Raw genomic sequence first — 14,948 nt, 5'->3', positions numbered from 1 at the left:
GAATTGTTTGATGATATCGAGGATCAGCAGACTGCATCTCGAGAAAAGTTCTGGGTTGCGGAACCGATGGTCGGAACCGACAGAGCGGATCCGATAGCATTCCAATGACGTATCCGCATAGTGACAGGTGAACTATGAGACACACTGTTCTATCCATATATTCAAATAATTCTTGCTAGTAGCGGCATTAGTTACTGGGAAACAGGCGGTTGTTGGGGAGTTAGGGTGCTTGCGGTGGCCTTACCTTCACTGCCAGAACAGAATCCTTCGTCTGGTTGGGATAAGAGTACTAGCTTCCTCAACACGATGCAAGTAAGCCAAGCTTGGTGATCGCAGAGCTTTCACATTTGCTTTTCTCCCCCCTAGCCACGGAATAAAAGTCGGTGGAATGCCCGCAGAGGAACCACAATCGTGTTTCTAGCTTCGCCTGTACTTATAGCAAACGTCGCATATCAGATCCGCTGTACTTCGCAGGTGATCTAAACACCAGTCAAGTGCTGAAATCAGAAGTCCAGCACTCAGAAAGTATATCCCCATATCGCGGCAATAATGACTGCAAAACTCTTGTGGTCGCCTCGGATCCGCCGACGGTCTCACCGAGTGAGCTGAGGCCTTTCAGCACGATATCAACCTGCCGTTGCCAAACTTCGTCGGCTGTCTCTCCGGTATGGAGCGGTGATTGCTGAGAGTCCATCAAAGTTTCAATGGTCTTTTGGTAGACCATTGCCGTTAAACTCGGGGTAATGTGATAGGCAATGAGAGGGACTTCAGCATCAAGACCGTTTTCAAGATTGAAGGCAGAGTCTGGCGGTAGCGAGAGTACGTGGTCTACAGTTTTTGTGACCGATGCGACTGCCTCAGCCTGATAGGAGCGCATATTAGTGATGATAGTGTCGTCAACAGAGCCGCTCCCCCTGCTGAGAGCCACCGCCTCGGCTAGGATGAGGATGCTCAGATCCCAGAATAATACGAGCGAGACTGTTCAATTTGTCAGTAAGTGGACACATAAGCTAGTTTGAGCACCCACCAGAAGCTGTTCTAGAGTGTAAGGAAAGACACTCCAGGTTGTTGATGCAGTAGTTAATGAACGGGCGGAACTGTTTGTCGAAATTGTTCAAGGTTGCCATTGTTGAGGTGACATCCTCTATGCAAGCCAAAGACTGATCACAGCATAGTGAATTCTTGGTCTCAACTATCTGCCTGCATATGTAAAACGCCTCAGCAACTGCCTTCTTACAGATACTTGGGATGCTGTCATCCAGACCGGGAGGAAGATTTTGGTTATTCGACCAGTCGAATGTGGACAAGGTCGAGCCGGTACTGAAAAGCACTACTCGAGTTCAGCTTGGATATCCAAGGCTAACCGCCCAGAACAGTGAGCTTACCTTTAGTGTGACCCGGAATAGGAAGTCTGCATGGACGATTTATGGTGAGCGATGCCCCAAGGTCACGGATGTATCCGCCCCAATGCACAGCATTCAAACTGGCTTCCAGCAGACCACTGTATATAGAGTGAGCTCCCAAAGTAGTACAGTGCTTCCTAACAAGCTCATTCAAAGGACAAAGGCTTTGCAGGCCGCTGTCAAGGAACTTGCGTGTTGACTCGACTGGAGCTTTAGTCGGAACGGTAATGCCACCAAAAAGCAAAATGGCATAGACAACCCTGAACGACCGGACAGACTGTGCCTGTTCGAGAACCTCCTTTGTCTGAGACCAAGAATCGTAGAATGCGTTCTGGGGTGCTTCGCTCGTGGGTATCCCCTTAACACTGTCCTGCAAGATACTGTCGCCGGCTAATCTACTCTCGGTAGGCAGCCACTGAAGGGAGAACGTGCGAAGCACTGACTTCAATGCAGCATCAGACTGTTTACGCGCAGTCACACTGATTCGATTGCCGTAGAGACCCGCGAAATGATCAAGGAAACGGACGGCTCCGATAACAGTAAAAGTGCGGGAGAGGTCATTCAGTGGCATCCCGGAATCCGGAGAAGATATGGCATCCAGCGGTGTAACCGAAGCTGGGGTGTCCGGAAAAGGAGCATTTATAGAGGTATCCAAGGTAGCAGGCGTTTGTCTTTGCGAGGGCTGTTCACTCCAACCTTCCAGTCGGTAGCGTGACGCCGTTGCATACAAATTGCAGTCGTAATCCACAAACCGAGAAGCACATCCCGTAATGATCGCGTGATAAATCTTTCCCAGGCGATCATCTAAGATTGTTGCATCCAGCTTGGAATTCAGCAGGCGGACAGGACTCGTCAGTGAACTACCAGCAAGTAACGGCATCGCGTAGGACACTCTGTCCGTCAGACTGCTGCGAACGGACGTTTGCGCCTCGCTTGATACTTGCACTGGAGGCACAAAATCCGACGCCATTCGATTCACCAGATAGAGGTCCATGATATCGTCATGGCCCTTCTGTGTATCATGGCCTTCGTTGAGGTTGAGCCCCGGGACCAGGGTATCCCCGGGGGGCGTGGTACCGGCTTGGTAGTAACCATCAGGACTACCAAAGCCTAGAAGTGGATTTTGTGGTAGCTCATTGCTGTTTGTCGACGGGGAAGGCCGCACTAGGTCTTGCTTAGGCTTTACCTTCCGAGATCTGGCAAAGTCAAAGGTGCATGAATGGCCCAGTCGTTGGCAGTTGATACACTTCTCCCCTCGGGGAGAGGCGGAAAAGCAGCGTCGCTTGGAGCGACGGCATGGGTCGCAACTGGAAAATTGACGGCGCTGTGACATGCTATCACATATTCCAGTATATAGATGCGTGGTGAAGCGATCTCATCTTAATGATGCTGGGTGATGGATATGTTTAAGTTGTCGGCTCAGTTGAAGTTGTAGATGAAGACTGGCGGAAGGGCAGATTAGTAAAGCAGCCACCCACTGGTTTGACTATAATGATGGTACTTAGTCTATATAAGTCTTGTTGTATGTCCTACACCGTCATCTGAAGTGTTCTCTACTTTATTATAAGATAGCAGATCGGATGTCTAGAATTACATGTTTTGACTATAAAAATATTATTTTCCAGTGTGTAACGCTGCATGAAGAGGATACAGAAACCGTGAGAAAACACCAGCACCGTTGCTCTAAGGCTGTACAACCTGGATGTTGTTCTTCTTCTGTAAAGCGACAGAACTGTTAGCAATCCATTCGGCATCCCACATACGTGGGCCTCCTTTCCAGAGAACAATCTGCCTACCTTCCAGTTATCCAGATCCGTCTGCTTCGACTTGTACTGCTTCAATAGCTCCTCCAACACCTGCTTTAATCCGTCCGAATTTGTCTTGAGAGACGGAAGGACGTCCTCAACTGTCCGTTCAACCAGGACACCGTTCACCATCCGGAAGCATTTCCGATCCTTAGGGAGGGGGTCGAGGGTTTCGATAACAAGCCTAGCGTTGAGTGTGCGTTAGTTGCCATTCCCAAACAAGCGCATACTGGCGCACGATTGTGCAGAATTCGACAGGAAGAGAACTTCCAAATAGGCCAGCTTACTTATGCTCCTCTGCTTCTTGCTCGATATCACCGATCTTCTGCGCCAATTGTTGTAGCGTGTTTTTGTAGTTGGAGTATTGGAGCTGGAGCTCTGCTTCGAATCAGCTTGGCTTCTTCAGACGGCAACAGAAAACAAGATAGATACAAGACATACCCTGTTGCCTCTTGGGGTTGACTTGTGCTTGGCTGGCCATGATGTCGAAATCTGATTGAAAGTTGCAGTTGCAAAGCCGGAGTTGCGATGCGGGGAGTTTCGATATGGATCGGCGGTGCTTGCGGCGTCGCTCTGTTGCAACTAGTATGTCTGCGTCGCTAACGAACAAACCACGAGTAATGCAGGAATAAGATATAAACAGTACAATTGACTACAACTAACTATCTAACTAACTAACTACCAGAGCTTTATTTCATGATTTAATGCTATCTACACCATCTTCTGCCTGTTCTTGGGAGGGGATGTTACACGTGACGAAGCGGGCGGCGATGTTTGCAGTGTTTGTCGCAACTCCGATAGAAACGATGGAAATCCGCAATTCGCGGTGATTGCATCTTCTCCAACTATCGGCGGGAGGGCTTGAGCAGACAGCTGTAGCCCTCTGCGAAGCTTTAGCTCAACAATTGTTCTACCAAGCGATCGTATTTCTCGATCATCAATCACACGCCATCATGGCTTCCAATGACCAGCCGCCAGCCAAAAGGCTGAAGAGCTCCAATCTCCCGCCACAGCTGCGCGACGCAAAGCGCAAGGATATCGACAACTGGGAAACGAACCGCATGCTCACCTCTGGTGTCGCCCAGAGACGCGATTTCGATGGCGACTTCATGCCCGAGGATGAAGAAGGCACCCGAGTTCATTTGCTGGTCCATGACCTCCGTCCGCCCTTCCTCGATGGCCGCACGATCTTCACCAAACAGCTCGAGCCTATCTCAGCTGTCCGAGACCCGCAGAGTGACATGGCTGTGTTCAGTCGGAAAGGGAGCAAAGTGGTTCGCGAACGACGTCAGCAGCGAGAACGCCAGAAGCAAGCGCAGGAGGCGACAACGATGGCGGGAACAGCGCTGGGAAACCTCATGGGTGTAAAGGAGGATGAGGGCGACAGTGCGGTCGCTATGCCAGTGGAGGATGCCTACAAGAGCGGAAACAAGTTCGCCCAACATTTGAAAAAGGATGAAGGTGGACAGAGTTCGTTCAGCAAGAGCAAGACGCTTCGGGAGCAGAGGGAATTCCTGCCGGCGTTCGCGGTCCGAGAGGATTTGTTGCGCGTCATTCGGGATAACCAGGTCGTGGTCGTGGTTGGTGAGACGGGGTCTGGAAAAACAACGCAGCTGACACAGTTCCTGCACGAGGACGGTTATTCGAAGTTTGGCATGATCGGGTGTACGCAACCTCGTCGAGTAGCAGCTATGAGTGTTGCTAAGCGTGTCAGTGAGGAAATGGAGGTGGATCTTGGTGATGAAGTTGGGTATGCTATTCGTTTTGAAGATTGCACAGGCCCGAAGACGGTCATCAAGTATATGACCGATGGTGTTCTTCTACGAGAGTCACTTGTCCAGCAGGACCTCGACAAGTATTCTTGTATCATCATGGACGAAGCGCACGAGAGAGCATTGAACACAGATGTGCTCATGGGTCTTCTCAAGAAAGTCCTAGCTCGACGCAGGGACTTGAAGCTTATTGTCACATCGGCCACCATGAACGCAGAACGCTTCTCCAGATTCTACGGTGGCGCACCGGAGTTCATCATCCCCGGAAGAACTTTCCCTGTCGATACCCATTTCTCACGCACGCCCTGCGAGGACTATGTTGACAGCGCGGTCAAGCAGGTCTTGGCCATCCACGTTTCGCAAGGTCCTGGTGATATTCTTGTGTTCATGACAGGGCAGGAAGATATTGAAGCAACATGCGAGCTGGTTGATGAGCGCTTAAAGCTACTGAACGATCCGCCGAAGTTGAGCATTCTGCCAATCTACAGTCAGATGCCTGCCGAGCAACAGGCCAAAATCTTCGAACGGGCAGAGCCTGGCGTGCGGAAAGTCATTGTTGCCACCAACATTGCCGAAACCAGTCTGACAGTTGACGGTATCATGTTCGTCGTGGATTCGGGCTACTCCAAGCTGAAGGTGTACAACCCCAAGATGGGCATGGACACTCTGCAGATCACGCCTATATCACAGGCCAATGCCAACCAGCGTTCTGGCCGAGCAGGACGTACGGGACCGGGCAAGGCGTATCGCCTGTATACCGAAGTGGCGTACAAGAACGAGCTATACCTGCAAACGATTCCGGAAATCCAGCGGACCAGTCTTTCCAACACCGTCCTTCTCCTCAAATCTCTTGGCGTCAAAGACCTTCTCGACTTCGACTTTATGGACCCCCCTCCCCAAGAAACAATTACCACATCCCTCTTCGAACTCTGGTCCCTAGGAGCCCTCGACAACCTCGGTGACCTCACCCCACTAGGACGTCAGATGACACCATTTCCAATGGATCCCCCGCTCGCAAAGCTCATCATCACTGCCGCAGAGACCTACGGCTGCAGCGAGGAGATGCTAACCATCGTATCCATGCTATCCGTCCCCAGCGTCTTCTACCGCCCCAAAGAGCGCCAAGAAGAATCCGACGCTGCGCGCGAGAAATTCTTCGTCCCGGAATCCGACCACCTCACCCTCCTCCACGTCTACACGCAATGGAAAGCAAATGGCTACTCCGACGGCTGGTGCACACGCCACTTCCTCCACGCCAAGGCCCTGCGGCGGGCGCGCGAAGTGCGAGACCAACTGCACGACATCATGACAGTCCAGAAGATGCCCCTGGTCAGCTGCGGCACCGACTGGGACGAGATCCGCAAATGCATCTGCTCGGGTTTCTACCACCAAGCCGCGCGCGTCAAGGGTATCGGCGAGTTCCTCAACCTCCGAACCAGCGTCAGCATGCAACTCCACCCGACCAGTGCCCTCTACGGTCTGGGATATGTCCCGGAGTACGTGGTCTACCATGAATTGATTCTCACCAGTAAGGAGTACATGTCTACCGTGACTGCTGTAGATCCACATGTAAGTCCACCAGATTCCATCACATACCCCGATACAAGTCAAGTACTAATGACATTCGGTAACAGTGGCTCGCCGAACTCGGAGGGGTCTTCTACTCCGTCAAAGAAAAGGGCTACTCTCAGCGCGAGCGCCGCATCACGGAACAAGAGTTCAACCGGCGCGTGGAGATCGAGACCCAAATGGCGGCGGACCGCGAACGCGCCGCAGCGGAGAAGCAGCGCGAAGCGGAGAGGAACGATCCGACCAGACGCAGAAAGGAGATCGAAGTGGGATCTGTGGTACGGAGGCCTGTCGCGGCGGCAAGACGTGTAGGAGGTGTGACGGCGTCGAGTAGTAGTGGTGGTAGTGCGCGCAATGGCGGAAGCGGAGGCGGAAGCGTGGTGAAGAAGCCGCAGATCAAGCGCAAACCGGGACGGGCTTTTTGATTTATACTAGTAGAATATAGGATATATTATACCCAGGGATATATGAATAGATTATTAGCTGATATCATTGCTATATGAGAGTCGATGCTGAGAGTAAACAGTAGAATCGATACATTGATACACAGGTATAAATAGTAATAGCTAGCTAACATAACGCAATAACAAATCCTCGACTTGTTTTACCTTCTCTAACCCGGATAGGAACCAGACCGGACAAGGCTACTCCACCAGGGAAACAGCGTGCATGCACCCTTCCTATCCTATCCTATCCTATCCTATCCTCACCTGTCACTTCATATCCAGCGTTCTGCTTTTCCACCCTCTTCCCATCATATCCGCTGCACACCCACACTTCAAACATAATCCATCCATACCAGACCCGATAGCATCTAGTTAATAAAGTTAATACAAAAGAAATGCAGAATCAAACTCCCAAAGACATAATCCGCGAATGCCCTACACAAAACCAAACCAGTTAGCACAATTCCAACCCTTTCTAAGTCAATAGTAATAAAGTAAAAATGTTAAACTCACCTCTCAGCCGAAATACCACTCCCTTCCTCCCCAGCATCTCCCTTGACAACCTTCTTCCCTCCCTTCCCTTTCGCACCACCAGTCGAAGAAGAAGAAGACGAAGTAGCAGCACTACTAGTCTGCATCCTCAAACTCGCCGTAAGAACAAACTGTCCTACAGCGGCACAGAAACCACTCAGGAAGGCATTGAACGGCTGTGTAAGTACCCCAAACACATTAGCCAAATTCCCACACCTAGATATTTCCCTCTCTTTTCCCCCCAAACCAACCAAAAAAGAAAAAAAGGAAGAATGTATGGGCAAACTCACATAATTCCCCCCAACGACACAATAAACAAACTGCACACCACCAACCAGCACCAAGAATCCCATGAACGCATCAAGCAGCATTGTGCGCTGCGGCGTAGTAGCCAAATACTGCTGCCAGACCGTGTGGGCGATGTCGTAAATAGAGGAGTTCTGGGTGAGGGTTTTGGGGCCGGAGGAGAGGGAGGAGGAGGATGCTGCGGGTGCGGAGGATGATGCGGAGGGCATGGTAGGTGGTGAGGGCGCGGGGACGGGGCCTGTTGTTGCTGGTGCGGCGGTGCGTTTTGGGGCCATGTTGTGTATCTGTATTTCTCTGTTTCTTTTCTATCGAGGAGAATGGGAATTGAGGTCGGGGTTGGGTTGAGGGCGAAGAAGGATTGGGAAGGGGAGGTAGGTGGAGGTATAGTTACGCAAGCTGGCCTGTCCTGGGCGGGTGGTTGTTACGCGGTGTCACGTGATGTATAGATCGGGGGTGTTGTTATTGTTCTATTAGAGAAATAATTGGCTGGATTGTTTGAATTTAAGGGGAGAATAATGATGGGGTTCTGATTAGGGATTTAATAGGATATTTTATGTTCATTTAGTGTTGCTATACTCCCTACTATGTAGGTATACAGGTAAAGTACTGCCTCGGCTGCATTGCAAGGTACATAGTACATACATAATTCATCATTAGCTTTTAGCTCATTCCTAGCTAAATTTCTCATTATCGTGAATGGAGAGGTTTTGGTAGTCGTGTAGAGAGGAGACATTCAGTACAGAGGCATCTTCATGATGCCGATAATAGCCACCAGGGCCATCAAGGTATCAACACTACTGGTATCCTCATCAAGCAAGCCAGTCCAGGGCATTGCCAAAAGGATTTTGCGTATTGGACGCTTGCAGGTCCATCTGGAAATCAGTCATCACCTGATCCCATTCTTCCCAGTTTAGATTCGCATTAGGCATCTCCTGCTGGGTCTCGCTCGGCTCCGCCGGCCTCACTAGCGTGTCTATCGACGCGCCCGAGCACTCCTGCTGTATGTTGGCAGCTGTGGCAGGGTTCAGCCAATCCGTGTCGGGGAATAGATCCTTGATCACGCTAACCGGTCCGTCGCGCAGATCGAAATCGAGTCCGCCGTTCTCGGGCACACCATGTAAGGGCTCATTCTCTTGGTTTGTTGGTGAAGCCTGGAAGTCGAGTGCTCGGGGCAGGACTGGGGGCTGTATAATAGAAATTCCAGGGCAATTCGGGGCAGTGACATCGTGAGCTGCAATCATGCCGGAACTCATCTGCGCGCGCATCTCCTCTTGCTTGGCTCGGAACGCGGTTGCTCGCTTCATCAAGCGGGAAAGCGGACGCCAGAGCATGCCTTTCCGCTGCTTGCTGTTCTTGATCCACTCGGTATATAGGGTGCTCACGCATTTCCATGCCCGGTCGGTAAGAGGACTGAGCGGGCGGACACAAAGCTCTGACAGCACAAAGGCAATGGCATGCCATTGCATGTTTGTGGCAAAGAGCCAGCTCCATTTGTACGTCTTGACGTCGCCATCCAGCAGTCGCTGGAACTCAGCCACCTCCACTGAAGTAGCAAACAAGCTCTCGCGATTTGCGTGGCTCAACGTTAAGCCCCGTTCAGGTCGGGTCATCGGATGATGAATGACAAGCCAGAGTTTGGTCAGGATGAGGCGACCAATCGTCGCGCAGACCCACTGAATCGGAATATTCATGTCACAGTGTTTTATATATCGGTCCTCAATGCGGTCGTTGATCGCCCGAATCACCTTGGAGCAGTTATCAGGGTTGAGCTGTCGGGTTGCTGAAATGAAAGGGGCGTTAGGACAAGTGTAGCTGACTCGACGCACAGCAACCGTAATGTCGCAGCGAATCAGGCAAAATGTCATTTCAGTCCAGCCTACTCTCTCTTTAGGAGGCTCCTTCATGTCCGGCGTGATGTCCTCGTCATTGATATTCAGTGGCAGTCGAGTATCGTACAATCGCTCATGAATCTGCGCATCAGATCCGTGATCCTCTGCTGCCCGGATGTCTAACAAACAGATGTGCCACCACAGTCGTCGGCGCATCTCCGTTTCATAAGGCTTCAGGCCGAAGTTGGTGCCGTCACGATGGAGACCCAGCCCTTGCGCAAGGCGAAGAACAAGCGCTGTCATTGACCAGACAAATTTGGTGTCATCTTCTCGACGAATGCCTATCAAGAATATGACCACAGCCTGTAAGAGAGTGATATTTTGAGTATTCAAGAGATCCGCTTTGGAAAGCGCCTGCTCGACTGCGAACCGGTATCGCTTGACAAGCACATCCCTCTCTTCTCCCAGGTGAACTGAACACTGGCTGGGCGACATGCTGATAACCGCGACCATGCACATTGCAAGGAATAGCGCCTCAAAATTCTTATCCAAGCTGTTTGGATCTTGGGAAGCTGTAGTGAATAGCTGCCTGGCGCTTGCTTTATGAACGATTGGTATCAAGGGCGCCACATTTTCCAACCAGGTATTCCATAAGAAGGGAATCTGGGATCTCGGCGGTAGGAAATCGTGTAGTGAGTGTGAAACGGAGTAGAACCCGAATAAAAACCCATCATGGTTGTCCGAATGGCTTGACGATGTCTCAGGAGACGGATAGTCTTCCTCGTCCGAAGACGACGGATCTAGAATATCTTGCAGCTCCTCGATCTATCGACATTAGCATCAATACAAGATAAGAAGAAAACAGGAATAATCACCTCATCTCCGAGACTCGCCCAGAATCGATTGCTAACATAACGGCTTCGACCCTCGTCGATAACCAATCGACCAAACTCATGCTCAATATTCCGCGGCGCTACCGGCCTAGTAGGATCCAGCTTGGCTGCATCCATAAGAAGCGGGCAGCCATCACCATCACCCTCAGGCACCGAGGCCTGCGCATTGGCCGGGGGTGCGGGTGGATTTTGAGGATGCTGTTGTACCTGCGGGGAAGGCGTATCAGGAGATGACACCGCAGCACCGGTCGCTTTCTTTTCGCTGAGATGCTCAATGACGCCCTCGAGGCGCCTTAAGCGAGACAGGAGCTCCGCATCTTGTGGTCGTTTAACTTTGCGCGGTGCCCTTCCTGGTGGGGGAAAGATACACTGGATGCCGGCCTTGGCGCAGTTGGAGCAAGGGGTTTTCTTGTTGCAGCGAACTTTTCTCCGACGGCAAGTGATGCAGCTGCGCAAGCTGTGGTCCTGTGTGGAATGGGAAGGGATGCCGTGGGTGTCGTGGCTGCTATGCGGGCCAGGCACAACGTCAGACCCGTTCCTGGGCGAGAGGGACGATGGGGCTGAGAGTGAGATCATAGACGAAGTGGACATGGCGTGGAACTGTTGCTGATAATGACAGGAGCCCCACCAAACCTCATCCTCACGCAAGGAGAATGTGTAGCAGGAGACGATTGATGGACATGGAAAACAGAAACAGAGCGGTTGTGAAGAGCAGAGTGAGAAATAAAGGATTTGACTTCAACAATAATGGTTAGATGAATTATCAACTTGTCGCGCCTGACTTGGTTCTTCAGTCATCGACTCATACTTTAGTGGAACCCCGGGATGGATGGTCTCTCGCTATTGGCTACACCCGGCCTGATCTGGACCCGTCGCTTTTTGGTTAAGCGATCTGTGATTGGTCATGTCTAGCCCTGCTTTACTAATCCCATCTGACAATCACGTGGATGGGGAGGTGTAGGGCAAGAATTACAGTAGTTGCCAAGGATAAAGAAGGATAAGATGGAGACGGCGCCATTCTCGGACTTTGTTGGCTGCGGGATTTGGGGCGATCATGCAGTGTCAGTGTACAGACACACGTCACTGACGAGGTGCCGCCAATCCAGATGGTCAGGGCTGCTGATTGTCACCACCGGAGACCACACACAGGACTCTGTAGTTATCAGATCAACCTCGGAGTTAACCCCCAAAGTCCGCCAAGTCAACACGCTTCTATTTCCCGACGCCCAAGCTTTTTCCGATTGTACTTATTTCAAACTGCACCAGTCTACTTGACAATCCGCGGATGATCTGCGGGTGGTCTGCGAAGGAGGTTGTGGTCCAGCCTAACTTGGTATCTATCTGCAGGATGTTTCTTTAGAAGGAACAATCAGTCCCTCTCATACATTCGAGTGCATTATACAACTTTTAATGACAGATGCTCATGTCTGATCATCTCTTGTTCGTCAATAGGAGATCGTTGTAGTAGTGCCCAAGCTTGAGAGTCGGCTGCTGACAATAGTGTAGAGCCAAGACGAAAACAGCAAGGATGTCACAAGAGTAAATTCTATTTCGATCGCAGACACCACTATAATGTAGTTGAGACACACCTTCACTATATACATTCACACCATTGTGTAGTACTACTAGGTAGTAAGTTAAATTATATAGTATGTTCACAGAAGCCACACAACGGGCTTTGATGCCCAGCAGCCCATTTAACTATGGGCGACCACATTTTCAAACGGTATTCCATGATGTCCCATGTCCCAGAGCAAACAAACAAGATCCAGTGTATATATAGAAACATTCCCAAACGCCATATATAGCCAACATGCGGAATTGGTAGCGCACCGAAGGCAAACGCCGTATATGCAAATAAAGTCGAAGGTCTAGGTGCTGGGCCACTTCAAATCGTTATCGTCATACACAAGCCCAACGTGATACAAGCGCATCAAGGGAGCTCGGTCGATATCATACAGTCGCACAGTCAACCCCTGAACAGGCGCCCGAGGGGCGTGGTCCGAACGGGAATGTCGGTCTCCCGTCGCCCAAAGTGCCTCTTCCGGCTAAATCAAACATGTAAGCAAGAATCGCGAATGGCTCGGGCGCATCAAACCTACCTCATTTTATCCCATACTTGAGTCTGTTGGTTGAAATGGTATCTGTGCCACGCATTAGTGAGAGCGAAGAGATTGACAATAAAAAAAAGCATACCCTTGGAACACGGAAGCAGTCATCGACTTCGACCCATATTCTTTCTTTAGTAGACGAACGTATTCGAACGGGATCTTGACCGGAACATCTTCGAAGTAACTGTTCCGCAGTGGGAAGATCTCAGTTTCCTAACCCCAGGTCAGCCACATTGTTGTGTCACCAGTTCACAAGCCACCCACATCAAACCGATGGCCGTCCTTGCACATCAACGCCCCAGGCTCGCGATCATTCTTCCTCCGCTCGTCGTCCTTGCGTACCGCCGTAATATCGATAAACAGCCCAGACGATGTGTCTATCCACCGCGCATCGATTACGTTAAGCTTGTCATCGGTCGATCGGACGACATAGTTCGGGTTGATCTCCAGCAAATAGGTTCGGCCGCCGTCAACGCCTGAAATCTCGAAGTGGTGCTCGGTCATGTTGTAGTAATCCGCAAGGAAATGGATGGTCGGCTCGGAAATTTGAACGTCGAGATCGTTGTCCCACGGAAAGATCTATCCATCCATTAGCAGGTGGCGCATCGTAAACACCCATGGTTTGTGTCACACCTTCTGGTTCCACCACCAAGCCAGCAGAGTTCCATGCATTATCCAGGTTTCAGCCCCAAGGTCTGCCATTGTCGAGAGATAGGTCCGGATGAGTTCCGACAGATGCGGAACAGTCTCCGCCTCGGAGAGAGGTTTATCTGCGAAGCTATCAAGGGGATCAGCAATCGTGAAAATGAACTAGTGGTGGACCAGACATACCGTCCATCATAGTGGTAGTGGAAGCTAGTTCAGATTGGAGTTAGTCAAAAACAACAAAAGAAATCACCGCCCGAGTATATCCTATGGCATACCTAGATTCCTCTGTAACTTGTTAGACAAAGCCGATAACAACCGCAGCACTTGGCCAGACTTACTGAAGTATTTCTCTCCCGGTTCTCCCCCTTTTCCGGAGTAATCCTTGACCATATCAGGTCGCACACTCATGAAATCGACATCGGCGCTTGCCGATCCAACAGCACATAATAACCCATAGAGGCCGAGAATCAAACGGGGCGTCGAAGACCACATAGTGGTGGGAAACGATAGACGATACTTGTTCTTTCAATGTTGAGAGACCGTAAAGCGCATGCTCTTATCCGAGGTTGCACGATGCCGTAGATAAGACGGGGAATGTCCGCGCTGCCAATAAAACCGGAATGGGCGGGATTTGTTGTAGGGGCCGAAGGGGCCAAAGGGGGAACGGACGAAGACAAGTTGGAGGGGCCACCCAGTTCGAGAAGAGAGGGAGACAAGATGTATGTATGTATGTGTGTGGAGGAGTCAGAATGAAAGAGAAAGGGAGAAGAAGATTGAACAAGAAACAAGAAACGAGAGTATAATTATTCAGTGGAGAGCGACGTAATCAGTGCGGCGCACAAGAGGGAGTAATGTGAATAGTCGTCAATAAATTAGATTTGAGTGCAAATGGGGGGCGCCTAGAAAAAAAAACCACGAATCGCCAGGGCGATCGGCAGGGAAGAGACGTATAAAAAGAATAAAAGGAATCGCCGCCAAACCGGCGTGCTACTTTACTGTGTACTGTTACGGGGGGCCCGGTCGCGTGCTCAGTTACCGTCCAGCCCAAAGAGTGGCAAGGAACTTTGGAAACAACTTGAACAGCCTTGCCAGTCTTGGCAATGGGCTTACTGGGCGTACCGTGCCGATCCGACTGGAACGCCTGGAAGAATCTGCCACGCTCTGTGCTGTCTGACTCGTTGGTGTCAGCGATTTCATCGGTTTCCTTGGGTGTCCAACCTACGGATGCACCCTGGTCGGTTCACACAAATCGTCATGTAAAGACCCTTTTTGGACGAGATCAATAATACATCAATACAACAATACACCAGTCCACCAGGACATCTCGGGTTTGATCTCTCCGACTGGACTAGTAGCACTACATTAATAGTCGACTGCTACCAACCACCGACACTAGAAATCCGCTAGACGCCCGTCTTAGTACCTTGCGTGCGTAGTCTCAGGCCAATAGCATGACGAATCTCACACGGCCTGTTCCGAATGACTTGGTCCGATGGCGTTTACCTTTGTCCTGGGTTCGCCAGTTTATAATGCTAAAATGCGTGCAAAGTGGCCCTAAACACTGGGGCCGCGTCATAGTCTGATAGCGGCATTTATCCCCCTCTCCGCCAGAGTCCAATGCCTTCCTTGAATTAC

The 14,948-nt window shown here is 50.7% G+C and overlaps 3 protein-coding genes across 3 annotated transcripts; all 3 read right to left on the bottom strand.

Annotated features, from left to right (window-relative positions):
- Nucleotides 1-490: 490 nt before the first annotated feature.
- On the bottom strand, nucleotides 491-3,689 carry BO83DRAFT_398414 (putative prefoldin subunit 2; the record flags this gene model as incomplete). The annotated part of the gene is made up of 6 exons (XM_025533247.1): nucleotides 491-978; nucleotides 1,028-1,330; nucleotides 1,386-2,649; nucleotides 3,167-3,392; nucleotides 3,496-3,586; nucleotides 3,650-3,689. The coding sequence occupies 6 exons, from the start codon at nucleotides 3,687-3,689 to the stop codon at nucleotides 491-493; spliced, it is 2,412 nt and encodes an 803-aa protein (XP_025388420.1).
- A 3,674-nt stretch (nucleotides 3,690-7,363) lies between these two features.
- BO83DRAFT_312057 (putative oligosaccharyl transferase subunit Dad1) lies at nucleotides 7,364-8,041 on the bottom strand (the record flags this gene model as incomplete). Its single annotated transcript, XM_025527503.1, has 3 exons — nucleotides 7,364-7,430; nucleotides 7,509-7,702; nucleotides 7,817-8,041. The coding sequence occupies 3 exons, from the start codon at nucleotides 8,039-8,041 to the stop codon at nucleotides 7,364-7,366; spliced, it is 486 nt and encodes a 161-aa protein (XP_025388419.1).
- A 600-nt stretch (nucleotides 8,042-8,641) lies between these two features.
- Nucleotides 8,642-13,805, bottom strand: BO83DRAFT_312100 (uncharacterized protein; the record flags this gene model as incomplete). Its single annotated transcript, XM_025527504.1, has 8 exons — nucleotides 8,642-10,486; nucleotides 10,573-11,154; nucleotides 12,070-12,100; nucleotides 12,657-12,698; nucleotides 12,751-12,878; nucleotides 12,930-13,244; nucleotides 13,299-13,443; nucleotides 13,648-13,805. 8 exons carry the CDS (start codon nucleotides 13,803-13,805, stop codon nucleotides 8,642-8,644), a joined length of 3,246 nt encoding a protein of 1,081 aa, XP_025388418.1.
- Nucleotides 13,806-14,948: the final 1,143 nt, after the last annotated feature.

The sequence above is a fragment of the Aspergillus eucalypticola genome, assembly GCF_003184535.1.
Source record: "Aspergillus eucalypticola CBS 122712 chromosome Unknown BO83scaffold_11, whole genome shotgun sequence".
Taxonomy (NCBI): Eukaryota; Fungi; Ascomycota; class Eurotiomycetes; order Eurotiales; family Aspergillaceae; genus Aspergillus; species Aspergillus eucalypticola.
This window is presented reverse-complemented; position numbering and strand designations above follow the sequence as displayed.